Source organism: Pelodiscus sinensis, chromosome 2 (assembly GCF_049634645.1).
Source record: "Pelodiscus sinensis isolate JC-2024 chromosome 2, ASM4963464v1, whole genome shotgun sequence".
Taxonomy (NCBI): Eukaryota; Metazoa; Chordata; order Testudines; family Trionychidae; genus Pelodiscus; species Pelodiscus sinensis.
The window spans coordinates 3,622,136-3,648,018 of NC_134712.1; the positions used below are offsets into that span (position 1 = coordinate 3,622,136).

The 25,883-nt window shown below is 56.3% G+C and overlaps 2 protein-coding genes across 2 annotated transcripts; both read right to left on the bottom strand.

Annotated features, from left to right (window-relative positions):
- Positions 1-1,233: 1,233 nt before the first annotated feature.
- Positions 1,234-11,127, bottom strand: THEM6 (thioesterase superfamily member 6). Its single transcript, XM_075920011.1, has 2 exons — positions 10,081-11,127; positions 1,234-3,704 (listed from the first exon to the last, which is right to left on the bottom strand). Exons 1-2 carry the CDS (start codon positions 10,585-10,587, stop codon positions 3,591-3,593), a joined length of 621 nt encoding a protein of 206 aa, XP_075776126.1. The 5' UTR covers positions 10,588-11,127; the 3' UTR covers positions 1,234-3,590.
- A 5,057-nt stretch (positions 11,128-16,184) lies between these two features.
- Positions 16,185-24,167, bottom strand: LOC102459241 (ly6/PLAUR domain-containing protein 2-like). Its single transcript, XM_075920012.1, has 3 exons — positions 24,011-24,167; positions 19,039-19,158; positions 16,185-18,072 (listed from the first exon to the last, which is right to left on the bottom strand). Exons 1-3 carry the CDS (start codon positions 24,060-24,062, stop codon positions 17,867-17,869), a joined length of 378 nt encoding a protein of 125 aa, XP_075776127.1. The 5' UTR covers positions 24,063-24,167; the 3' UTR covers positions 16,185-17,866.
- Between the last annotated feature and the right edge of the window lie 1,716 nt (positions 24,168-25,883).

Sequence of the window (25,883 nt, forward strand, 5' to 3'; positions counted from 1 at the left end):
TGAAGCGCTCTCTGAGACTGGTTTGTGGCCTGTGTGGAGAGGTCGCCAGTCAGGGGGACTGTAAAGAGCCCCGGATTTGAGCAACTCGCCCTGAGCGGACGCCCTAAGCTGTGCCCAGACACGGCCCGGTCTGTCACACCTGGCAACCCTACCTATGGTGTTAATGGGGGACTGAGGGGTCTGGGAGGGAGCTTGGATAGGAGACGGGGGTGCAGGAGGAGATGCAAGAACTGAGGAGTTGGGAGCAGAGGCTGCTGGCTCACACTGCCCCTTTCCTCCCTGCCACGTAGTAACCTCACGGCCCTCTGAGGAGCCCTGTTTCCTAGTCTGACAACCCCTGCTCCAAACTCGAGAGGAGCTGCCCCTTTGGCTCCCCCGAGAGGACCTCACAGGGCTGAAGACCCTCAATTATGCTCTTAGTTTTATCCCCACCGACAATGTTCATTCCTCCCCCGCCCCCTCGTTCTACATGGCCGGGGAAATTTTGCCCCGTGGCATTTCTCGGGTTACCACGTGCCTGCAGGGGTAGAGCCACGTTTTATCGGCAGATCCAAATTTCACCCTCTGCTGGAGTGAATGGGGCTTCTGCCCAGCGTGGTCTGGACGTAAAACGGATCCCCAAGTATCAGTGCTGAGACGGGATTCCCATACAGCGTAAGGCGCAAAGGCCAGGGAAGTCCCGAGCAGAAGACCTGCCACGGTTCTGTTGCAAATCGATTTGCAACTTCCCGATTCCAGAAAACCAAACTCCCTTGCCGCTGCCCCACAGGCCTCTTCCTTCCTCCCGTCTCTTGCTCTCCCGCATCCTCTCTCCCGTTGCTCATTTTCCGGCCCAAAGAGGCATGAGTATCATTTAGGACCGATGTGTCCTGCTAAGGGCGGGTTTGGTTTCTTACAGGACACGAGAGCTGGCAGCAAAATAGAAAAAAAAGGGGAGGGGGAGAAGGGAGGCCACTAAAGATTTGAAATGTCACAAAGGTTTCCATGGTTCTTTTCCCTCCGCTTTCCGCATGGTTCGTCACAGGCTCTGTGGGTTTTGTTCAAAAGTTACAGGCGACCCCTGCACTTACGACCTCATTGGTTCCTGGAGAACCGTCGTAAGTCGAACCGTCGTAAGTCGAACCCTTTTTTCCCATAGGTGCAATGTTATAAATGGGGGTTCCGCTCCCAGAACCCCATTTCATGACGAAAAAAGCCAAAATGGAAGTGGAGGAAAAGGAAACAAGCCAATGATATGTGCTCTAACAAACATTTATTAACTTAAAACAAACATTCAATGTGAAAATAAAGCACAGAAAATATTGTCATCTTCTTAACTTGGGGAGGGGCTGCTGCATGTCGCTGGGGGCCCGGGGTCAGCTGGGGATTCCCCGGGCTCCCCGCGGCCTTTCCCTGGAACCCGGTTTGCAACTACCTTGAACCGTACTTAGCCATCGTATCTTTCTCCTACATTGGTAGCTGCAAACTTGATTTTCAGTCTTCTAGTGTGTTTTTAGATAGACTTTTACATTTTTTATTTTTGTCTCTTTGGTCAGGGGGTGCAGGAGGCCTGCCGAGGGGGTGAGAGCTGCGGGGGAGGGGAGGTGCCGAGATGCAGGCTGGTGAGGAGGGGTGGGAGCCGGAGGGGAGCTGGGGGGCCATGAACTGTGGGGGTGTCAGGAACCGCCAGGGAGGTGGCTGGGCTGCGAGCTGGCGAGAGGGGGTGGCCTGGCAACCTGCCGGGTGTGGGGGGGGAGGGGCAGGTGGGGGGGAGCCATGAGCCATGGGGGTGCTGGGAGCTGCTGGGGGGGGTGCTGGGATGCAGGCTTGCAAGGGGGGGCAGCTTGGCAACCTGCCTGGCGGGGTGGGGGTGGGAGGAGCTGGCGGGACTGGGCTGCTGGGGGGGGCACTAACCACGGGGGGAGGTCGGGCTTCTGGGAGGGCCGGGAGCCAGTTGGCGACCTGCGGGGGGTGGGCCGGGAGCTGCGGGGGGAGGGCTGGGATGCGGCCTGGTGAGGGGGGGGTGGCCTGCCAAGAGGGCCACGAGCTGCTCAGCATGGAGGCAGGCAGGCCCACGAGTAGGAGATGGTGGGGGCAGCCTGCCTCGTCGCCAGCCTGCCGGAGGTGCGGGGGGCCCGGAGGTGCCGGCTCACAGGCAGGCGGGGCTGCCTGTAGGAGCTGGGGGGCCTGCTGGGAGGGCGGGGGGTAGGGGGAGAGAGAGCAGGCTCCAGAGCTTGCAGGGTCACCTGCCTCGACGAAGAACCAGGCAGCAGAGTACATCTGCCGGAGCTGGCGGGACTGCTGGCGTGTGAGCAGGTGGGGGATTTTTTTTTTTAAAGGCCGTAAATACGGGGGGGTCATAAGTAGGGCAGTCGTAGGTCGGGGGTCACCTGTACTGTAATTTTCTGTAGTTCGCAGATCAGCCACACTTCGAAGCATAAGCCAGTTCTGTGTCAAGTGCTCATTAGAGGAAAAAGTTAATACAGGATGTAGAAATCTTCCATTTACAATCGGAGTACAATCCATACAATACAATCAACCAGTTAACAATCCGAAAGGAAGTTAGTGTGTAGTTACACCGTCACAGGGGACCTGAATTCCCTGCGTCGGGCTTTAAAACAGGTTGCAACGCCTGGCTCGTGTCTAGGCTACGACCAGTTGTTTTTGCCTGCACCTCCAACAGCGGGTACCAAGAAAGGGCATGGTGGGCCCAGCCTGGCTGGAGCAGCCCCCGCCGGTCCCCATTTAAATGGTTTGCCAGGTAAACGTCACATTTCACTGGTTAACTGATTACACGGGACTGTGCATCCCTAGTAGGGAGGTGGCATCTCCGTTTCACAGCTGAGTAATCTAGGGCACAGAGAACGCTTGCCCGAATTCAGCGGCAGTGCCGAAGGCTCCTCGTCCGACCCGATCTAGTTCTCCCAAACACACTTGTTCTAGCCCTGGCGATCACATTCCCTCGGTCTGCAGAGGGAGACGACACATGCATGTGCCGAATTCTGATTTACTAGCCTCACGTCAGCCTCCCCCCCACGGCACGGCTATAGTTCCCTGCAGGCACCTAGGAGAACGGGGCTGGGTCCCTATCCTGGGGGGTTTTAATACTGCTACTGGGTATGGGCATCTGCAGGCATAAGCCAGCACGGTGGGGGTGCCCATCTCTTCTGCAACAGACCAGCAGGATTTTTGCTCCCCGGGTGTTTTATTGAGCAGTCCTGAGCTGTCTGCCGGCAGCGTTAGTGCCTGAGTGTGTCCCAGCTGGGCGATCGCAAAGGGTTATGGATACAGAGGAGGCATCGGGACATCAGCCGGTGCGGGTGGATGTTTCAGTTTCTTTCCCCAAGACCCAAAGGGGCCACCCCCCACTGTGCTGGGGATCTAGGCCTGACCCACCCGGCCACCCCGGAGCTCCGTGACTCACTGGCCAGAAAGGGCTTTCACTGACTCGGCGGAGCTCCTGGGGGTCCCACCGCTTGGCTGGTTGCTCTGGCGAGTGGATGGAGCTTTGGGGCCGTCTCGTAGCCGCAGCGGCTGCAGCAGGAGCCACAGCTGCGAGTTCGAGACTCGGTCCGGTCCGGAGACAGAGGGGCCAGGAAAACGGCGTCGGGTTACTCATATTTGCGGGGCGATGCCAGGCCGCTTTCTGCTCTCAGCTTCTGGCTGCTGGCTTCGTTGTAGCTCACCCACAGCTGCACCTCCTCTGGGAGTTCAGGGGAGTCCATCTGGAGGAAACAGAAGCAGGAGAGACTGGTCCAGAGTCCGGGTTTTACAGATTCCCTGCCAGCGTCCAAGCAACTTAACCCAGCTGGTCTCAAAACCGGTCTCAGCTCCACTCCACGGACCAGGCCCCTTCCTAGCCAGTGCTTGGTCTCCTCCAAAATTTTGGATACCATAGAATGGCAGGACTGGAAGGGACCTACGGGCTATGTCTACACTTGCGGCTTCTTGCGTGAGAAATATGCAAAAGAGGCTAACCATGGAATATCGCCAAGCCTCATTTGCATACCTAACGAGCCGCCATTTTTGCAGAAGAAGCTCTTGCGCCAGAAGGAGCTGTCTACACTGCACCGTCTTGCGCAAGAAAACCCCTCCTGCGCCGTGCCGTTCTTCCTGAAAATAATCAGCGTCGCGGCATTGCGCAAGAGGGTTTTTCTTGCGCAAAAAGGGGCCGTGTAGACAGCTCCTTCTAGCGCAAGACACTCTTCTGCAAAATGGTGGCTCATTAGGTATGCAAATGAGGCTCGGCGATATTCCACACGTAGCCTTGTTTGCATATTTCTCGTGCAAAAAGCCACCCTAGAGGCCATCTAGGCCTGTGCACTGCACTTAGAGTGGGACTAAGTACCTGGGGCTATGTGTATCAAGACCATTCTCATTAAACTACTGAACACGCTGCAAGACTGAAATCAGGTCTTTAAAAGGGAACCGTCTCGGGCTACCAATCTTGCCCATTTTCTGCCGGCTGCTCGTGTGTCTTAACTTTCCAGATCCCAAGATAGGTCTGCTCAAAAAAGAGCTAGATAGATTCATGGAGGTTCGGTCCATCAACGGCTATGAGCCAGGATGGGTAGGAATAGTGTCCCTAGCCTCTGTTTGTCTGGAAATAGGTGACAGGAGAGAGATCACGTGAGGATTCCCTGTTGTGTTCCCTCCTCTGGGGCACCTGGTGCTGGCCACTTTCGGCAGAGAGGACCCTGGCCTAGATGGACCTTCGGTCTGACCCAGCGCTTTGTTAAAGAGGGGAAGAATCATAGAATCATAGGACTGGAAGGGACCTCGAGAGGTCATCGAGTCCAGCCCCCCGCCCTCAAGGCAGGACCAAGCTCCGTCTACACCATCCCTGACAGATGTCTATCTAACCTGTTCTTAAATATCTCCAGAGAGGGAGATTCCACCACCTCCCTTGGCAATTTATTCCAATATTTGACCACCCTGACAGTTAGGAATTTTTTCCTAATGTCCAATCTAAACCTCCCCTGCTGCACTTTAAGCCCATTACTCCTTGTCCTGTCCTCAGAAACCAAGAGGAACAAATTTTCGCCTTCCTCCTTGTGACACCCTTTTAGATATTTGAAAACCGCTATCATGTCCCCCCTTAATCTTCTTTTTTCCAAACTAAACAAGCCCAGTTCACGAAGCCTGGCTTCATAGGTCATGTTCTCTAAACCTTTAATCATTCTTGTCGCTCTTCTCTGTACCCTTTCCAATTTCTCCACATCTTTCTTGAAATGTGGCGCCCAGAACTGGACACAGTACTCCAGCTGAGGCCTAACTAGTGCAGAGTAGAGCGGCAGAATGACTTCACGAGTTTTGCTTACAACACACCTGTTGATACAACCTAGAATCATATTTGCTTTTTTTGCAACAGCATCACACTGTTGACTCATAGTATAATTTAATTTTCAAAGCAAACAGCCAGACCACGAGACGCACGGCAGACTGCATTTGAAAGCCTGAGGAGCAGCTGGGTCCAGTTTTCTAAGGGACCTTTGTGGGGTATAACTGGGGCGGGATTAGCCCCCCACAGCTTGTTTGGGCTCGGCCTGCATTTGTAGAAGCCTCACGTTAGAAGCAGGGGCTCTGGTGGGTTGGCTGGTTTTCAGAGGGCCTTTCTCCTGAGAGAAGTGTATCTAGAGCATGATTTCCAGAGAGGTTTCCTCCTGGGAGAAGGACTTGCTTAGGGCATGTTTATCCTGTGTTGAAACGTTTCATCTTGGTAAATAATTTGAGACCCCCGTCCTCATGTGGAGCAAACATCTCGTCACAGACTAGTCCTGCCCCGAGGCCTGCCTGACTCCCCTCAGGCCCACACAAACCCACAGGCTCATTCTCTCTCTCTACACTGAGATCTTACCCAGCTGGGCTCAAGGACTTAGCCCTGGAGAAAGTGCAAAATAAAAACAGCCCCTGACCTGAAGAGCTTATTGGCTGGGGGTCTGATTCTCACCACTGTTTATATGGGGTCTTCACACCACTCTGGTAACGTAAAGGAAACCACAGACTGGCAGGAACGGAAGGGACCTCGTGAAGTCATCTGGGCCCACGCCCTGCACTCATGGTGGGACTAAAAATCAGGGGCTGAATGTATCAAGACCATTCTCACTAAAGTACTGAGCACGCCGTAAGACTGAAATCAGGTCTTTAAAAGGGAACCGTCTCGGGCTACAAATCTTGCCCATTTTTTTCCCGGCTGCTCGTGTGTCTTAACTTTCCAGATCCCCAGCGAGGTCTGCTCAAAAAAGAGCTAGATTGATTTATGGAGGTTTGGTCCATCAACGGCTGTTAGCCAGAATGGGTAGGAATAGTGTCCCTAGTCTCTGTTTGTCAGAAACCAGGAATGGCTGACAGGGGATGAACTGTTCATCCCCTCTGGGGTACCAGGTATTAGCCATGTCGAGGCCAGGATACAGGGCTGGCTGGACCTTTGCTCTGACCAGTGTGGCCGTGCTTACGGACACAACATCCTTACTGGGTGATGCTTCCGGGTACCGGTAAACCAGTACCTGGGAGCAGCCCCACTGCGGGTTAACTCTGGGGCTGCCAGCTCCTGTTTCTGGCCCTCCCATGCGCGGGGGCAGGCCGAGAGGGCTAGCAGAGGCAGCCCCCCTTGCAGGTGGGGGGGCTGGAGTGGTCCCCTTTTGGGATCCCAGGCTTAATCAAATAACCAAATAGAAGGCTTAAGCACGTAACTGGTCCTGCCATGGGGGCAGGGGACTGGACTTGACCTCTCGAGGTCCCTTCCCGTCCTAGTATTCTATGATTAACCAATTACATCTTCATTTCACATCCCTAATCAGAGGAATTCTCCAGGAGGGAAAGCCCACCCTTTTCTCCCCCCCGCCCCCATCCCTCTCTCATGGGTCTGGATTTGCAATGTGTCCTCCTCACTCCCCCCCCCCCCCCCCCCGGACTATGGGGGCCAAGCCTGTGTTTGGTAAGTTTCTCCTTCAGCGTGACGTGCTGCCCCAGAGCAGGGTGTGGGCTCAGCCTGGTAGCTCTTCACCAGAGGGAAACTGGGGGGGGGGGGGGGGGCAAATCTCCCCTCCCCTGCAAGGCAACTGGGGCAGACCATCAGGCCGCTCCCTTCCCAGACAGAGACCACGTCTCCCACAGCCTTTATAAACCTCCTCAGGTTTCAGGCCCCACCCACTCAGCCTGGGGAACTCATTGCCACAAGATACCATTCGCCAGATTCCACAGAGAGTTAACCAATGAGAAGACGCAGCTTTGCGACAGTAAATAGAGATCTCTTCCAAACCCTAGCAGTTCTCAGATATAAGCCAAGTGCTAAATACTGGTGATTAGGAGAGGGCTCTCCTAGGGATAGGTTAACCCATAACTCCCTGCTGCAGGGTTTCTTGCACCTTTCTCTGAAGATCTGGCTCTGGGCGTTATCAGAGACCAGACCAGGGGTTGGCAAGTGGAGTGTCAAGATTTAACTTATTCACTTCTATTCACAGATCCGCGTGCCCCCAGACCGAGACCCTGTGGGGGCAAAGCCCCCACCTGTATCTTGTGTGTACAGGGTCCTCAGCCCCATCGCTGCCTCCGCCCACCATCGCCAGGCGCAGCTACCCTGCTGCTGGGGAAGGGGGAGGGTGCCGGCTGCTCGCGCACCACGAGAGCCTGTCCCGCCTGGCCAGGCCCCACAAAACCCAATCTGCAGCCTGTCAGGTGGGACTTTTCCAGGGAGGGGGGCGGTGCGGTGCTCCTCCACGCGTGGCCCATGCTGGGGGGCGGGAGGGAGTGTGAGTTTGCTTTCTTCACCCCTCCCCCCCCGTGTTGGCCCCCTGGAGCTGGTGCTGCAGCCTCGCAGCTGTGCACTGGCCACGAGGCTCTAGCACTGTTTCTTAAACCGTGTTCCGTGGCACACCAGGCAGTCGGAGGTGTGCCACGGAGAACAACAGAGCTCATAAATAGCCACCCTTAAAGGAGCAGGTAACTTTTTTTTTTTTTGCGCTCAACAAAAAATCTTTGGTGTTCCTCATTAAAAAAAACAACTATTGCTTGGTGTTCCAATCACCAATGATCCTCGCTCAGAACAAAAATCACACCCGGGCTACAAATCCTGGGCATTATTTCTACAGGTGAGGATTGTTTTTAGCTGAACGGGCCACGCGTGGCTTGCAGACTCGTCGCAGCTGGGGCTGCCTCGGTGTTGTTTGTGCAGCACCGAGCGCAAGGGGTCTTCATCCACAACTAGGCCCTTTAAAACCTTGTGCCGAGGCAGCGGGAGGGCTGGCTGTCCCGGGGCGTGGGAGAGGACAGGGGATGTGCAATCGGAGCGCCAAACAGGAGGGCTACAGTAGAAAGCCAGCCTGAAGCCGGGAAGGGCTAGGGTCAGGAGCAGCACTATACCAGGGAGGAATCACCCGAGACCCAACTGGAGCTGGGCCCGGGGTTGCAGCTGCCCACAGCTGCCTGGGGCTGTGAGCAAGGGGCCTTGGGATCTTGCCCTGGGCATAAGGAGGGAGGCTGTGGCTAGCAAAACGTGGCTTTGCAGAGGGCAACAGAAGAGGCCACCAGAGGTGTTTGTTGGCAGGGGAGGGGAGAGTTCATTGGCATCAAAGATAACCAAGAGCATTCAAGGCACATTGCTAGCCTGGAGCCCTGCCCTGGACTCCTGAACTCTGAGCACAGCCGCATGGTTTGTTGTCTGCGCCAGCCGTATCCTGGTTTCTCTCCCGCCACCCGCCTGAGACTAAATATTTCCCTTTCCGGCAGTCCTGGTGCTATGCTGGCAAGGGTGATCCTAAGGGTGCGGAATGGGTGCTTAGTTTCCTGGCTGCGTGCCGGTGCTGGCCAGAGCTGCCCTCTCGGTCGCGAGGCACTAAAAAGGGACCACGACTGTTACTGGGGGATTGTGCGGTGGAGGGTGCCTGTTTCACCAGGGGGCTCCCTGCACCACAGAGGGATCACAGAATCCCAGGGTTGGAAGAGACCTCAGGAGTCATCGAGTCCAACCCCTGGCCCGAAGCAGGACCAACCCCAACTCGATCTTCCCAGCCAGCACTTGGTCAAGCCGGGACTTAACCACCTCTAGGGATGGAGATTCCACCCCCTTCCTAGGGAACCCAGCCCAGCGCTTCCCCACCCTCCTAGGGAAATAGTTCTTCCTAATACCCAACCTAGACCTCCCCCACTGCCACTTGACACCATTGCTCCTTGTTCTGCCATCTGCCACCACTGAGAACAGCCTCTCTCCATCCTCTTTGGATGGCGGCTACCAAACGCCGGCTGTGAATACTGTGTACAGATGTGGTCCCCTCACCTCAAAAAAAGATAGTTTGGCTTTGGAAAGGGTTCAGAAAAGGGCAACTAAAATGATGAGGGGTTTGGAACGGGTCCCATATGAGGAGAGGCTAAAGCGACTGGGACTTTTCAGTTTAGAAAAGAGGAGACTGAGGGGGGATATGATAGAGGCCTATAAAATCATGAGTGGTGTGGAGAGGGCCGATAAAGAAAAGTTATTGATTAGTTCCCATAATAGAAGAACTAGAGGACACCAAATGAAATTGACGGGGAGCAGGTTTAAAACTAATAAAAGAAAGTTCTTCTTCACACAGAGTGTAGTCAACCTGTGGAACTCCTTGCCAGAGGAGGCGGTGAAGGCTAGGACTATAACAGAGTTTAAAGAGAAGCTAGATAATTTCATGGAGGTTAGGTCCATAAAAGGCTATTAGCCAGGGGATAAAATGGTGTCCCTGGCCTCTGTGTGTCAGAGGCTGGAGAGAGATGGCAGGAGACAAATCGCTTGATCATTGTCTTCGGTCCACCCTCTCTGGGGCACCTGGTGCTGGCCACTGTGGGCAGACAGGCTACTGGGCTAGATGGACCTTTGGCCTGACCCAGTACGGCCGTTCTTATGTTCTTTGCAGGGCCGGCCTTAGGGGAAATGGTGCCCTGGGAGAAACTGTGGTTTGGTGCCCCTGAGGGTACCTATGTCCCCTGGCACCCTGAGCTCCCCAGCCCCCACCTTGTGCTCTCCTCACCACTGGCCCCTGAGTTGCGCCCCTTGCGCCCCTAACCTCGGCACGGCGCCGCTTTCATCCAGCCCCCAGCCCCGTGCTCCCAGTCCCCCCGCGTGCCCGGCCTCACCTGCCCCTGGCCCAGGTGCTGCATGACCTGCGCGGGGCTGCAGCCCTCCAGGTGCATGCGGAAGAGCAGCAGGGCGCAGACGAAGCCGTCGCGGGCGCAGACGAAGCGCTGCTCCAGGTAGAAGGCGCGGGCGTCCCAGCCCAGCAGGCGGGTGCGCACGGCGAAGCGCTGCCCCAGGTGCAGGGAGCGGCGGTAGCGGACGCACGAGGCGGCCAGCAGGGCGCGGCCCCCCAGGGCGCGCAGGGCGGTGGAGATGCCGATGCGCGTCAGGTGGGCGCAGCGGGCCAGGTCGGCCTCGCGCAGGTAGCGCGCGTTGTTCATGTGCAGCAGCCAGTCCAGGTCGGAGGGCAGCACCCGGCCCGCCCAGCTGTGCACCCCCAGCGGGTCCCGCAGCCGGGGCTGCAGCCAGTGGGCGCGCAGCAGCGCCAGGGGCAGGCGCAGCAGGTACCAGGCGTCCAGCAGGCAGAAGAGCGCGGCCGCGGCCCCGGCGCCCAGCAGCAGCAGCATGGCCGGGAAGGGGAGGGAGCCGGCTCGGAGCCGCGGCTGCTTCCTACGGCCGGCCCCCTGCACCGCCCCTTGGCCCGGGAGCCGCGGGCGCGGCGCCCTCTGCCGCCCCGCCGCGCCCACCGACGTGCGCTGGAGCAGGGGGCTTTCCCCGCTTCCCGAGCGGCTCCCACCCCCCTCCCGATAATACCACCCCTGCTGGCGATGCTGCTTATTGCAGCGCTGGGCTCCGATGCCCACCCCCCCCACTTATTGCAACTCTGCCCCCTCGTCCTCTCCCAGCCGGAGGGGCGAGGAGTCCTGCAGAAGCGCTTCCCCCCGGGCCTGCCGGCGCTCCCGCCTGATCTGCGGACACGAGTCAGCAGGGCGCCCCTGTAGCCGAGACGGCGAAGGGCACACGGGGCTGCGTTAGGAGGAGCGTTGCCAGCAGCTCTAGGGCCCCTGCTATAGAAAGGGGGAGGACGCATTGGAGAGGGTCCAGCGGAGGGCGACCAAAACGAAGAGGGGGCTGGAGCACATGACCCAGGAGGAAAGCCTGCGGGATTTGGAGGCATTTAGTCTGCAGAAGAGAGGAGGGGGGGGGGGGGGGTTGTAGCAGCCATCAGCTTCCTGAAGGCGGGTTCCAAAGAGGCTGGAGAGAGGCTGTTCCCAGTAGTGTTGTTGCATACATTGTGTCAGGTAGCAGAAGGAGGAGCAATGGGGGAGGTTGCAGTGGGATAGGTCTAGGTTGGATATTAGGAAAAACCAGTGCTTTTTTTGGGACGGTACGCACCAGTACGGCGTACCGGCAACTTTTTTGACCCCGGCACAGCCCCCAGCCAGCCCTCGGAGCACTCGTGCCGCACCAGTATTTTCTATTTAAGAACGTTTTTCTGCTTTTCCTGGGCCCGGCTCAGCGCCTGACGGAAACCCGCTTGGGACATGCAGCAATTGAAGCGTCCCACCTCCTGAATCTCCCCTCCCTCCTCCCCGGTCTTTCTGGTTACTCCTTGGCACTTTTTTTTTTTGCTTGACAAATTTTTATCCAATTTTTGTCTGGGATTTTTTTCGAAACCATCTGGCAACCCTAGTAATAGCCTTTTTTTTTTTTTTTTTTTAACAAAGTGGGGAAGCGCTGGGCTGGGTTCCATAGGGAGGGGGTGGAATCTCCATCCCTGGAGGTGTTTAAGTCCCGGCTTGACAAAGCCCTGGCTGGGATGATGGAGTTGGGATTGGTCCTGCTTTAGGCAGGGGGCTGGACTTGATGCCTCCTGAGGTCTCTTCTAGCCAGGGTCGGCCCGAGGTATTCTGGTGCCCGGAGCACGGGCATGTGGCACCGCCCCCGGGCACACAGCGCATGCACGGCCCGGCTACAGCCGCTGGTGCGCAGCTTGGGGCCCATCCTTAGGGCGCAACGGCCCGGCCCGGCCGTTGCTGCTGGCGTGCACGCCGGGCCGTGTAGGGTCGGGCGTTGCTGGCCGGCTCCACGGGGATGCGGGCAGGCCGGTGCTGCGGGAGCCGGGCGCGTGGCGCCTGATGGCAGCTGTAAGGGACGCCGTGCACCCCTTACAGCTGCCTCCGTCCGGCCCTGCTTCCAGCTCTAGGATTCTGTGATCTCAGACTGGGCTGTTCTTCAGAGGCGGCTTGCGTGCTAAAGCCAACCCCTCTGGGTAGAGATAAGCACCGTGCTCGCCCAAGGGCCTCAGCCCGGCTCCCTGAGATTGGCTGGTGAGAGTCTGAAGCGGGAAGGGCGTCTGAGCTGCTGTATTAATTCTGAAGGGATGTTCGGGCCAAAGGTCTGAGCCCAGCCTCTGTGCAACCAGCCTCTGCCAGTCTCTGTACAGCAGCCTCTGTGCAACCAGCCTCTGCCAGTCTCTGTACAGCAGCCTCTGTACAACCAGCCTCTGCCAGCCACTGTACAGCAGCCTTTGTACAACCAGCCTCTGCCAGTCACTGTACAGCAGCCTCTGCCAGCTTAAGACCCTGGCAAACCCACCCTGGAATTGTGGTTGAACTTTTTATTAGAGATCTAAAAAAGAAGGAAAAACAGTTCAAGCATTTGGCGGATAAGGTATTAACTCAGGTTTTAGTTTAACTTCCCTCCCTTGTTCTTTTTTCTTTAGCAGGAAGAAGCGTTTAGAAGGAAGATCCTCTTGTTTGACAGCCTTTTAGCTGCTCTACATTACAAGATTCTCTGCTGGGAAAGAGACGGGCTGAGAGCTGTTGTTCAAATCAAACCCCACCATTTCCTAGACGGCAAATCAAGCCACCACCTGGTGGATTTGAACCTGGGACTTCTGGAGCTGACTATAGGAGCCTCACCCCTTTGAGCTAAAAGCCAGGTGTCTCTCAGCCCCTGCTGTAGGGGTCTCTAGTTCGTATCTGTTGCGGTGGTCTAAGTGCCACTGCATGGGTCAGTGAACTACACTAGGGCTTGGTCTACACTGGCGAGAACTTGCGCCAGAAGTATGCAAATGAGGCTAAGCGTGGAATATCGCCGAACCTTATTTGCATATTTAATGAACTGCCATTTTTGTGGGAGAGGCTCTTGCACCAGAAGGAGCATCTACACGGCTCCTTCTTGCGCAAGAAAAACCCTCTTGTGCCATGCCGCTACGCTGATTATTTTCAGGAAGAACGGCACGGCGCAAGAGGGGTTTTCTGGCGCAAGAAGGGGCCGTGTAGATGCTCCTTCTGGCGCAAGAACCTCTTCCACAAAAATGGCAGTTCATTAAATATGCAAATAAGGTTCGGCGATATTCCACGCTTAGCCTCATTTGCATATTTCTGGCGCAACAACCCTCCAGTGTAGACCCAGCCTAGGTGTGTGGGTTATACAAACACACATGAAAGGGGAGAGTTATCCCTAGGGCACGGTGAGTCTGGGCCCGGTGCTTTGGGAGGTCCCACGGGCTAGGGCGTGGTCCGTCCTGGAAGTGTCGGATTCCTCACGTCCGCCCGCGAGGGGCAGTTCTGCTGCCGGCAACGCTCACTTGCAACCTCAAGTGACCACTGCTCTGAGACCTGGCAAACTCATGCCGGGATTGGGCTGTTTAGGGCAGTGCTTTTAGCTGCGTCTTTCCAGTCCGAGGCCAGGTGGGGGAGTGCGGAGACCAAGTCTCACATCCCTGGTGCTATTTATGAGCTGGCAGAAGCTGGTAGCTGGGCTCTGGTCACCTAGAAGATGTCCTCTTTGGTCAGAGCATCTTTTGGGAGATGGCAGTCATCTTTCCGCAGTTAGGATGGCAACGTTCACGCCATTTTTCTCCCCATTTTCTCCCCTACGTCTCTGTCCCAAAGACCCCCAAAGGGAGCAATGGGTGGAAGAGCCCATCGTTTTTCTGTTTTGTCCCCCAATTAAGCCTCATTTCCGACATTCCAATTTCGGTTTATTCATTTTTGTTCCTCGGTTCCTCCATTTTTCCGAGCACGATCTTAACGCAGCCCTTGGCCGGCCTTTTTCGTTTGGATGAAGTCCCGTCCTTCTGCGCCTTTTCTCAGCAACATTGGTTATCAGAGGTGGTTGTGACCGCCTGTGAACTTTCACGTTTTACCGCTGCGCTCACAATTAGGGTACATGTACAGGCCCGTGGATTACAACAGACCTCCTGCCTAACGCTTCCCTGAAGTTTTGACAAGAGCAGCCCTTTTAGGAAAAAAAATCCATTTTTGACCGCGAGATTGGCAGCAACACCGAATCAAGCACGGCTCTTGGCAAATTGTTCCAGTGGCTAATTTCCTTCCCTGGTAAAAAGGTGCCCCTTATTTAGTCCAGCTTCAAATACCAGCTGCTGCATCGTGTTAGACGATGGTCTGCTACAGGCTACACCTTTGTAAACTGGGACTCTCTGGACTGGCTACGTGCATGAGATTAGACGAAGGTTTCTAACCATTAGAGGAGTGAGGTTGTGGAACGGCCTTCCAAGGGAAGTAGTGGGGGCCAAAGATCTATCTGGTTTCAAGACTAAACTAGATGGGTTTATGAAGGGGCTGGTTTGATGAGATAATATGATCTTGGTAACTAATTGACCATTCATTATCAGTGGGAAATAGGTCAATGGAGAGATGATAGGAGTTGCTATAGGAAACTTTCTGGGTGTCTGGCTGGTGAGTCTTGCCCACATGCTCAGGGTTTAGCTGATCGCCATATTTGGGGTCGGGAAGGAATTTTCCTCCAGGGTAGATTGGCAGAGGCCCTGGAGGTTTTTCGCCTTCCTCTGTAGCATGGGGCACAGATCACAGCTGGAGGATTCTCTGCATCTTGGGGTCTTCAAAGTATTTGAAGGCTTCAATATCTGAGACATAGGTGAGAGGATTATTCTAGGAGGGGTGGGTGAGATTCTGTGGCCTGCGCTGTGCAGGGGGTCAGACTAGATGATCATAATGGTCCCTTCTGACCTTAAAGTCTAAGAGTCTATGAGTCTATGTTCCACGTTGGATCAGAGAGTCCTAGGATGCCGCTGGGGGAGCCTTGGAGCTCCGTTCAATGTGGGGGGGGGGGGGTGGCTAGTGTGATGCAGGGTGGGAGCCAGGAGTCCAGCGCAAGCCTGTCTGGGCTGAGGGGGCAGAGGAGGGGCAAGGAGCCCAGCATGCAATTCAGCTGGGCTGCCGGAGGGGCCCAGAAAGTCCAGTGGGGCAGCAGGATGGGGAGGGAGGGGGCAGAAATGACCTCACCTGGTCCAGCAAAATCCCTCATCCAGGACCAGTCAGGTCCCAAGGGTGCCGGACCAGGGAGGTCCAGCCTGTAATTGAAATGCCCCTAATCAAATGTTAGTTCTCCATGGTCAGATTGTTGGTCCCTACTGACGGGGGCAGACAGTCCTTGGCCAAGGATTTAGAGCAGGATGGGTGAACATGACTCGAATGCTTCCACAGAGCTGCCAGTCCGAGTGGTTGCCCCATTGGGAGTTCAAGACCCCCGCCAGCTCCCCCCTCTGACAGAACATGGCAAATCGCTTTACATGTCCGGACCATGCAACTGGGAGACGGCTCACGTCGCTGCATCGGTCCTGGGATCTGCACCTACAGAGCCGAGACAACGCTGAGCTCCAGTCTGTAAAGCGTGGAACGGGAAAGGGGAATTAATCAGGGACCTTCTTTTGAGAAAGACGGAGGCCAGGTTGGTCTGCTCTGGGGTCTCGAATTCCGACTCTCTGGGGGCTCACTGATATGAAAAGAAAGGACAGCAGGAACCCCTGGACAAGACCTTTTTTCGGACTGGGGAAGGGGGGCAGTGCGCCTCCCACCAGGGTAATAAAAAGCATGTCACCCTTGGATCCCAGCATTCTTTCCAAAGGTGTGTCCACGCAGTTGTCTCCAGGTGACAGCTGGGGAAACTGAGGCACGGAGCCGTGAACCTGTGATTTGAACAGGGTCGCCCAGCAAGTCACCGGCAGAGACAGGAGGAGAGCGGCCGGTCCCCTGCCCTTGCCGCAAGCTCATGCTGTCCCCTCTTGTGGGACTCCAAACACCCAAGACAGGCCCAGCACAAGGACCGGCGCGAGGCAACAGGCAGTGAGGACAGAACCAGCAAGTTTCTGGTCAGTTTCCATATGTTAGCGATCAAGGGAGCGAATCTGGACCTTCCCCCACATGGGACAGCAACACAGAGGAAAGGCCGGTCTACGTGAAACCATTTATAACAGGAATTCAGGTGAGCTGATGCCCAGACCTCCTTCCCTTACCTACGCGAGTCGGCCTGTTGATTTCCGCTCGCCCGACGCAGGATCCGCCATGGGAAGGAGGGTTGGGTGAAGTTCAAACCCCAGACAGGGCAGAGCGAGGAAGCCCGGCCAGCCGTTCCTGCATGGGATCCGGTTCTGCCGGCTCGAGTTTTGCAGCAGACAGAGGTGGGGCAAATGATCCTCGTGCACGTTGCTTCGCAGCAGAAAAGACCCGGAGGCCGGATTCCAGCCAGGGGAGACGCTCAGCCCCCGAAAGGCCTCACTGGACTCTGAAGAGTGGCTCCGACCCAGTCCGATTTTTTTCCTTCTCGCGGGGGAGGGAGGTGCTGGGAGCCAATTGGGCGCGTGTCTGGATTTTAGCGCCGTGGGAAGGAAAGGGCTCTGACCGCTCTGTACGGGTCCACCCCTGCAGCTCTGCTATGGCCCCTGGTCCCAGCCCTGGGCCTCTCTCGAGCTGGGCGGTGGGACGGGCAACCGAGACAAAGGCTCCGCCCAGCCCTCCACCTCGTTTCGCTCGTGGGCCTAGGCCCCGGGAGGTTAAAACCGGTGCTGAGAAAACAGGAGTGGAGGTTCACCCACGGGACAGGGGATGGCTACATTACAGTGGTGTGGGGACAGTTAAAAAAGGGGGGGGTGCTTCCCCCCTTACCTCTGTCCACCCCCAGAGCAAAGCCCCAGAGCAAAGCCCCAGCATGTGGGGCCAGCATGCCAGGATCCCGGGCATGGGGCTGGCAGCAGTGTATGGGGCTCAAACCAGGAGCCTAGCATGTGGGGTTGCAGCTGGGAACCTGGTGTGTGGGGCTGGCAGCAGAGTCCCTGGCATGTGTGGGGCTGGTAGCAGAGCTGCTGGTGTGTGGGGTGACAGCTGGGAACTGGTGTGTGGGGCTGGCAGCGGAGCCCCTGGCATGTGGGGCAGCAGCTGGGAACCTGGTGTGTGGGGCTGGAAGCAGAGTCCCTGGCGTGTGTGGGGCTGATAGCAGAGCCGCTGGTGTGTGGGGTGACAGCTGGGAACCTGGTGTGTGGGGCTGGCAGCGGAGCCCCTGGCATGTGGGGCAGCAGCTGGGAACCTGGTGTGTGGGGCTGGCAGCAGAGCTCCTGGTGTATGGGGCTGACAGCTGGGACCCCAGGCACTAGCCCAAGAGCCCCCCACATCTCTTGTACCTGTGCCACATTGAGCTATTTATGGCACAAACCCAGCAGGGTTGCTGTTCCATGCAGGATTCCCTGCATGAGAAAACAGGCTTTAGGTGAGAGTAAGGGGGCACCCCGAGTTTCCCCCTCTGAAACGACACCAGCCTGGCCTGGCTCCCCGGGGATGGATCAGCTGGAGAGTTTGTGTAGTTCTTCAACTGCTGGCCAGAGCCTTGTCCCCCAGTCCCTCTGTCCCCCGACCTTTTCTGCCCTGCAGGGCGGCTCTGCCTCTCCCACGCCCCCATCCCCTCAGGGGCGAAGCGGCAGGATGCGATCAGCGCGGAAGGAACGTTTCCCGTGGGCTAGCGGCGAGGAGCAGAGCCAACGGGCCGTTCCATTGCCGGCATGGAGAGAAGAAGCCACAGTGAACTGACGAAGTGTCTTTCCCACAGTCTCCGCGCTGGGCAGCATGACCCGGGGGTGCTGCACTAAGGCATGACCCGAAAGAGGGTCCAGAGCGCGGCGGCTGTGACCCCCAGGATGCTGCCTCTCACCCCTGGCGCTCCGTCCGTGTTGCACAGGTCGGTGGAACAGCACGAGTCGGGGTGGGCCTCCCCGATTCCATCCGGGTCGGACGGCACGCACGTTTCAGCGCAGGATTTGGACACGGTGATGTTCCCGAAAAAGGGGTAACCTGCGACGGGCGGATTAGGGGAAAAAAAGGGGAGAAGGAAACGGTGAAGGGGGGTTTGTAGCTTGAGGGGCCGGCTTTCCTTGATTTTACACTGTCTTGGAAGGAGAAAGGGGCCTTCAAAGGGGAAGCAAATTATCCAGAGGAGCCTTAGTGCCAGTAAGAAAAAGTTCATTGGCTTTAGCCAGTGGCTGCAACTCAGTGGTACCCACGGTGCGCTGCCTATGTGCATGGGAAGAGGCAGAGTCGCTGGGCCCACGTGGCATGGCATTCCGACCCCGGCATCAGCTGGCATTTCCGTCCTCTCCGTGGCCTGATGCTGAACTATGCCAGCCTCAATTAAGGGCAAAGTCCCTGCCCATTACGACAGGGCACAGCCAAATGAGCCGTATCGCGGCCTCTCCAATAGCGATTCAGGCCAGCGTGTCGGATCAGAGCACGCAGGAGACGGTAGGGTTGTAAAATCCCGTTTAATTAGTTAACCGGTTACCTGTTAAGTTTAGCCAGTTAATTGATTAAACGGCAACCCTGCAGGGCAGGAACAGCCCTCGTGGCAGGCCACAGGTGAGGGGCTGTTCCCGGTGACCGGTTACCCATTATACCGGAGACACTGCTGTACAACTAGCATGGGCATGGTGTTAGTCTCCTTTGTGAACGATCAGCGCTGGGTAAAGCTTCTGTGAAGCCAAGAGAATCCAGATCCCCCCAAGACAGAGGGGCAGGAGAGCTGAGATAGAGGAGTCAAAATCATCAGAGAGAGACCAGAGCCTGACTTGCCAGCAGGGGAGACTGTAGACGTCTCTCCGGTACATTGAGATTCAGACTTCCCCACCGGGGTTCCTCAAAGACAGTGGAAGGGACAATCCCACGCTGGGTGGGGCAGGAGGGTGCAGGAGAAGTTCTAATGGGGTTCCATGCGGGGTGCATCTCCCTGGCCGTGTTTCTTTGCAATGATTGGAGGAGACTTACCGGAGTCTACGGAGAGCACAGTCGTCTTGCAGGCCGTGGCTTTCTCCGAGCAGTTGGTGACAGTGGTGCACGCGGAGAGGTCGGTGGGTTCTTTGCAGGTGTAGCATTGCAAGGTCAGGGCTGGCAAGAGGAACACAAGGTCTATCCCCTGGAGTCTGCCATGCCCACTCCCACTCCTCTGAGGAAGCGGGTCTGGCCCACGAAAGCTCGTGACCTGATAACGCTGCCAGCCTCTCTAAGGTGCCACAGGACCACATGTTGCTTTTACAGTTCCCGACTAACACGGCCTCCCTCGCCCCGAGTCTTTACCCCTCAGAATAGGTCTGAGCAGGCGCAGAGTCTGGCTCTGTTTTTCTGTCCGCTCTGGAGAATCCGCAATCGCACTAAATGGACGTGGAGGGGGGATGTGGAATCCTGGTTAACCAGTTTAACCCCTCTGGTTAAGTGCTAAAGTGGCATCCTGCAGGCAGGGAGTTGTGTGTAAGTCAGAATCATAGAACCATAGAGCTGGAGGAGACCTCAGGAGGTCATCCAGTCCAGCCCCCTGCCCACGGCAGGACCAATCCCAACTAAATCAACCCGGCCAGAGCTTTGTCAAGCCGGGATTTAAACACCTCTAGGGATGGAGATTCCACCCCCTCCCTAGGGAACCCAGCCCAGCGCTTCCCCACCCTCTAGGGAAATAGTTGTTCCTAATATCCAACCTGGACCTCTCCCATCACAACTTGAGACCATTGCTCCTTGTTCTGCCATCTGTCGCCACTGAGAACAGCCTCTCTCCATCCTCTTTGGAACCCCCCTTCAGGATGTTGAAGGCTGCTCTCAAATCCCCCCTCACTCTTCGCTTCTGCAGACTAAAAAGACCCAACTCCCTCAGCCTCTCCTCATAAGTCATATGCTCCAGCCTCCTCATCATTTTGGTTGCCCTCCGCTGGACCCTCTCCAATGCGTCCACATCCTTTTTGTAGTGGGGGGCCCAGAACTGGACACAATACTCCAGATGTGGCCTCACCAGAGCCGAATAAAGGGGAATAATGACATCTCTGGATCTGTTGGCAATGCTCCTCCTAATGCAACCTAATATGCCATTAGCCTTCTTGGCTACAAGCTCACACTGTTGACTCATATCCAGCTTCTCATCCACTGTAACCCCCAGGTCACCTGAAATAATTCTGGTGTTAGATTAAGGAATGCAAGAAAGAACAAAAGCAATGTTCCCCCATTTTGGGGTGAATTTTTCTGTGCGTGTTCTTGGCAGAGAATTTTATGTGGTTAGTTATTTTGTAGACAAACTTTGGTTCTGTCATCGTCGGAGTTGTGTGTGTGTGTAGGTGTGTGTGTGAGTCTCTAAACCTGGGGTGGGGAACTTGCGGTCCGGGGGCCATATGAAGTCCACGGTCCCCCTTCCCCTAGGCTGGCCCCCCCCAGCATTGGGAAGCCCGTGGTGGTCCAGCCCTCCCCCTCTATCTCTCTATGGAGCCTGGAGCACACAAAATCTACTAGCTTGCCCCCCTCCCAGGCTCTGGTGTGCGAGGGGAGTGCGGGGAAGGTCTTTCTGCATTTCAACCGGGGGCCTCATCAGCGAGGTTGGGTTTTTTGGGGTTTTTTTGCTTCTCACTGGTGTGCGTTCCCTGACTGATTTTTCCTGAGCTCAGAATACAGGCCAGTGACTTTCAGGTTTACGCCAGCATGACTTGATGACAGGATTGGACCCGAACCCTCTAAAGGCTCCCATGAAGGTTTGCTCTTGCTGGATCCAACCATGGAGGGTCTTATGGTGGGTTCCTAATATGCTGAGAGCAGCTATTTGCACAGTTAAGATCTTTGACCTGCAATCTGAGTTCTTCTTTCCCATGTCTCCTTTTTATAAACGCTAACAGTTTGCAGGTTACCAAAAAAAAGAAAAGAAAAGAAAAGAAAAGAAAAGAAAAGAAAAGAAAAGAAAAGAAAAGAAAAAGGAACACAGGCTTCTACTGCCCCCTCCTGGTGAAAACGTAGAAGGGAATGATTTCTGTTGCTCTACGAACAATTCTTCTTTGCCTCATACCTAGGTAGTAGTTCTGGCTGGAATTTTTGACGAATCCAAAAGGAATTAGCGATCCAGGGTATCCCACCTCACAGGGTCCTAGAGCCCGGACTACGGTCCCAAGCTGGAACATCTACATCACAATTAAACAACCTCTTCACCCGAGCCTGAATCAGCCGGCATGGTCCAGCTGTGGGTTTTTCATTGCAGTGTAGACATATCCTCGTGGAACAGGGCTAAAACTGCAGCGTAGGGGTTCAGTGGGGCTGAATCTTGGGCTCTGGGTTTTGCAGCCCCATCTTCAACCAGAGCAGGAACGTCTCTCACGGTTTCCCAACCAATGGCTACGTCTACACTGGCATGAATTTCCGAAAATGCTTTTCACGGAAAAGTTTTCCGTTCAAAGCATTTTTGGAAAAGCACGTCTAGATTGGCAGGATGCTTTTCCGCAAAAGCACTTTTTGCGGAAAAGCGTCCCTGGCCAATCTAGACACGGTTTTCCGCAAAAAAGCCCCAATCGCCATTTTCGCCATCAGGGCTTTTTTGCGGAAAACAGTACTGTGCTGTCTATACTGGCACTTTCGCACAAAAGTCTTCCAGAAAAAGACTTTTGCCCGAACGGGAGCAGCATAGTATTTCCGGAAAAGCACTGATGATTTTACAGGAGATCGTCAGTTCTTTTCCAGAAATTCAAGCGGCCAGTGTAGTCAGCTGGCAAGTTTTTCCGCAAAATCAGATGACCCAAATATGGGTCACCATTACAGTTCAAAAGGGTTGCCACGTGTCTCCCCAGGTGGTTCTTCTCCCTCTCCCCCATTTTTGAATTGCCTTGGGTCACCAAGTCTTCCTGAATTGTCCAAATGAGTCCCTATCTGGAAAAGGTTGGGAATCGCTGGTCTACATGGATAATTTTAGCTCCAGGTGCAAGTCCTGTGAGTCTGAGCCAATAGGCCCGGGCTTTGAGATTCACTTGTGACTTTTTCCCCCACCCCCCAGTATAGACGTACCCATGGTGACTTGATTTGGGATTGGGCCTGATTCTGGATTCACACTGGATTCACATTGATGTCAGTGGAGTAACATTTACACCAGGTTAAAGAAGAGAGTCAGCCTCATGTTTTGTGGCAAATGGATCCTTCCCAGAGGAGCAGAAAGGGATTCCTGTCTTGGAGGGGGTCAGGGAGGGAACCAAAGAACACGGAGGAGAGGTTACAAACCTAAAGACTGATCCAATAATGAAGAAAAAGGCCCTGGAAAAGCCGAACAGCGGCATGCAAGGGGCAGTGCTGTGCTCTGGCCTACAGACCAGCGGTTAGTGCACCAGAAGGTGGTTCTGTGCCCAGCAGAGCCCTGTCTCACTGCAGTCTTAGGCAAGTCACTTTCCCTTCCCTGGTCCTCAGTCTTTCCATCTGTAAAATGGGAGGGGGGGGAGGTGTTGATACTGACCTGTCTCTGAGTGGAACTGGTATTTGCAGCCCCATTGAATTCAGGTCCAGAGCTGACCCAGAGGGAAATGACTGAGCAAGTAGAATAAGTTACAAGGAAAGGGAATGAACCAAGAAACATGGGGCAAGAGCCTCCGATGGTGTAACTCGGTGTCGCTGTGGTGACGCATATGGAGCGCTGCTGATTTAACGGAGGGGAGGAGCTGGCCCATGGTACGTAAAGCAGTTCAGCACACGGCTGGGGTTGCTTCCCCAGAGGTAGGTGAACTCAGGGGAAGTAGCGCAACTCAGGGGTTTTCCTGTTCATTTCATTGGGTGACCCCTAGTTCTTATGTTTCAGAGGTAGCCTCTTGAAACATATGAAGTAGGGGGTCACCCAATGAAATGAATAGGCAGCAGGTTTGAAACAAATCAAACCAAGTTTTTCTTCACGCAGCGCACAGCCAACCTGTGGAACTCCTTGCCAGAGGATGTGGTGAAGACCAGCATTTTAACAGGGTTCATAACAGAACTAGATAAATTCATGGCGGTTAGGTCCATCAATGGCTATTAGCCAGGCTGGGCAGGAATGGTGTCCCCAGCCTCTGTTTGTTGGGGAATGGGTGACGGGGGGGATCGCTTGATGATTCCCTGTTGTGTTCCCTCCCTCTGGGGCATTGGCCACTGACGAACGGACCCTGGCCTAGATGGACCTTTGGTCTGACCCAATTTGGCCGCTCTTATGTTCTAAAGACTCCAGGGGTAACTGAAGCCGCAGCAGAGGTGTCCAGAGAACCCCCCAGCAGGCGGGGAAAACTCAGCCTGGCTTTTCAGTGCCAGGGACGCCCGCTGCCAGGGCGTGTGACCGGAACCGAAGGGTCACCAGCCTGGATCCCACCCGAGGCCCATCTGGGCTGCGCCATCCCTGCCAGCGCCACCGGCTTGAGGGGAAGGCGCAGGACACACCGGAGGGGGCACATGTAGGGATCCCTGAACGGCTCATTCTAACCCGCTGAGCTAGAGATGAGCTGAAGCACGGAGTCCGGTGGGGGGGTGTTAGCACGGACTGTCCTCGTCTGGCCCTCCCCATCGTCGGGCCAGCCTGGTTGGATCCCATCCTTGCTGGCAGGTCCAGGGCCTCCTTCCCGGCACGACCCAGTCCTGCCGCCCCCCCAAGGGGTTGTGGCTTTGGAGCAGAGAGGAGAATCCCTCCCCAGCCCCGTTACTTTGCTAGTTCTTGAACCAGTGCCGAGAGAATGCGAAGGGGCCCTGCGAGGCGGGACCGCCCTGAGCTGGCGGCGTGGGCCACCGGCTGAGCACAGGTGTGAATGCCTGCACCGGGTGTGGGGCAGGGCAGAAGAAAAGCCCCTCCCCACCATCAGGAGCATGACCCCCCCCCCCACACACACATTTCCCTTCCCCCGAAATCTTCCTCTCCTCTTGCCTGATCCTTTGTCAATCCCGTGCCAAGACCTTTCCCCTCCCCGGGCTGCCACGCTGGGGCCTCGCAGCCAAATCTCACCTCGCTCCACGCAGACCAGGCCGGCCAGCAGTGCCACCAGGAGAACCTTCATCCTGAGAAGCCACGGAAAGCCGCAGCCGCTCCCAGGGAGCTCGCCAGGTTTCCCCTTCGCAGGGAATTCCCCGGCCGCGGCGGGTCCGCCCAGAGCCTGCGCCAGGCCGCGGAACAAGTTCTTCAAGTGAGGTCACGGTGGCAGCGTCCGCCCCCCGGCCTCCACCCCCGCCAGGTGCACCTCCAGAGGCTCGCCAGGGCTGGACTGTGGGCTGTCCGGGGATCCTGCATCGATTTGGGGTCGTCTGTCGGACAAGAGCAGGGGGGTTCCCACAGCTCCCCCCTTGCACCGGCGGCACTCAGCACACCAGCTCTTTGGGCCCCCTCCTTGCTTGTGTGGGCAGCGGGGGGCACCGGAGGGACCCGGGCCCCGGCGCAGACCATCTTTAGAAATGCCAGGGAGCAGGGCGTGAAGCAAGCATGCCCAGGCAGTCCCACAGTCAGCCGGCGAGGCTGGGACGTGGGCGAGCGGCACTCCGCCACAGACTTCCAGTGTGACCTTGGGTGGGTCACTTAGCCTTGCCGGGCCTCATCTTCCCAGCTGCTGGCTGGTCAGCGTTTGTGCCGCACTGGGAACGGCCCCTGGGGATCCCTCACCCGGGGATCCCAGCCCCTCTCGGTCAGGCATGGACCTAGCCTCAGGGCCCTCACCGCCCTCATGCTATGGTGCGGGAGGGGTGCCGAGACATGGTGAACAAAGCTCACGTCGCCCATGGGCGGTCAGTGACCCCGTGGCTTGGGGAGGCATGCCCCCCCCCAGCCACGCCCACCAGAGCCCATGCTCCCCCCACGCATGCCGTGGCCTGATGGTTCCTGCCCAGCCTCCCCCCCTCCCTGCACCCTTACAATGTGACTCCTGGCCCTTGCTACCTCCATGCCCCAGGGTGGCACCCCCCCAACCTCCCGTGGCCCCAGAGCTCTGGAGAGCCGGTGGTGGTGTGGTCCCAGCCTGACTCAGCCCCAGAGAGCTGGCGGGTGGTGCAGCCCCAGCCCCCAAGCTCCAGAGAGCCGGCTAGCAGGCACGACACGGGGCTGGGCATGGGTGGGACCAGATGAGGCAGCTGGGGAACATAAGAACGGCCAGAATGGGTCAGACCAATGGTCCATTTAGCCCAGTGTCCTGTCTGCCGACAGTGGCCAGCACCAGATGTCCCAGACAGAAGGAACACAACTGGTAATCCTCACATGATCCCTCTTCTCTCGCCCATTTCCAGACAAAAAGAGGCTAGGGACACCATTCCTACCCCTCCTGGCTAATAGCCATTGATGGACCTAACCTCCATGAATCGATCTAGCTCTTTTTTGAACCCTGTTAAACTCCTGGCCTTCACCACATCCTGTGGCAGGGAGTTCCACAGGTTGACTGTGTGCTGCGTGAAGAAAAACTTCCCTTGCTTTGTTTTAACATAGGTACCCACTGCCCATGACGTCATCTGATCTCCAGACCTGGCCCTTGACTGTCCTTCCTCCCTCGAGGAAGCCTTGTTCGGAAACCAAACCTTCCTCCTTCCACGCTTGCCTGGTGGGAGCCCTTATGTGCGAGGGCCCAGCCGGCTCCTGTGGCTCTGAGCAAGCCTCGACTATACTTAGGGAGGTCCCGGTGGCGAGGAAAAGCCAGGACTGGTCTATACCAAGTCTCCACCTGCTGCAACGTCCCAGGCAACAGTCAGAGCGGGGAGTCTGCTTGGGGTCTGTCCTGGGAGGGTCTTCTGGGATTTGCTACTGTCCTGATCACGAGGGTTAGGCAGCAGCCTGGGGACTAAGGGGTTAACTATACCTAAGCCAGGTAGAGTTGGCCAATAGGAATGTAGGTAGGAATTCC

Coding starts and splice junctions, on each gene's coding strand:
- THEM6 (XM_075920011.1), bottom strand. CDS start 10,587: ATGCTGCTGCTGCTGGGCGCCGGGGCCGCGGCCGCGCTCTTCTGCCTG. Junction 3,705..10,080: donor AGCACCTGGGCCAGGGGCAG/GTGAGGCCGGGC, acceptor TGTTTCCTCCAG/ATGGACTCCCCTGAACTCCC.
- LOC102459241 (XM_075920012.1), bottom strand. CDS start 24,062: ATGAAGGTTCTCCTGGTGGCACTGCTGGCCGGCCTGGTCTGCGTGGAG. Junction 19,159..24,010: donor CCTGGTCTGCGTGGAGCGAG/GTGAGATTTGGC, acceptor TCCTCTTGCCAG/CCCTGACCTTGCAATGCTAC. Junction 18,073..19,038: donor TGTGCTCTCCGTAGACTCCG/GTAAGTCTCCTC, acceptor CGCCCGTCGCAG/GTTACCCCTTTTTCGGGAAC.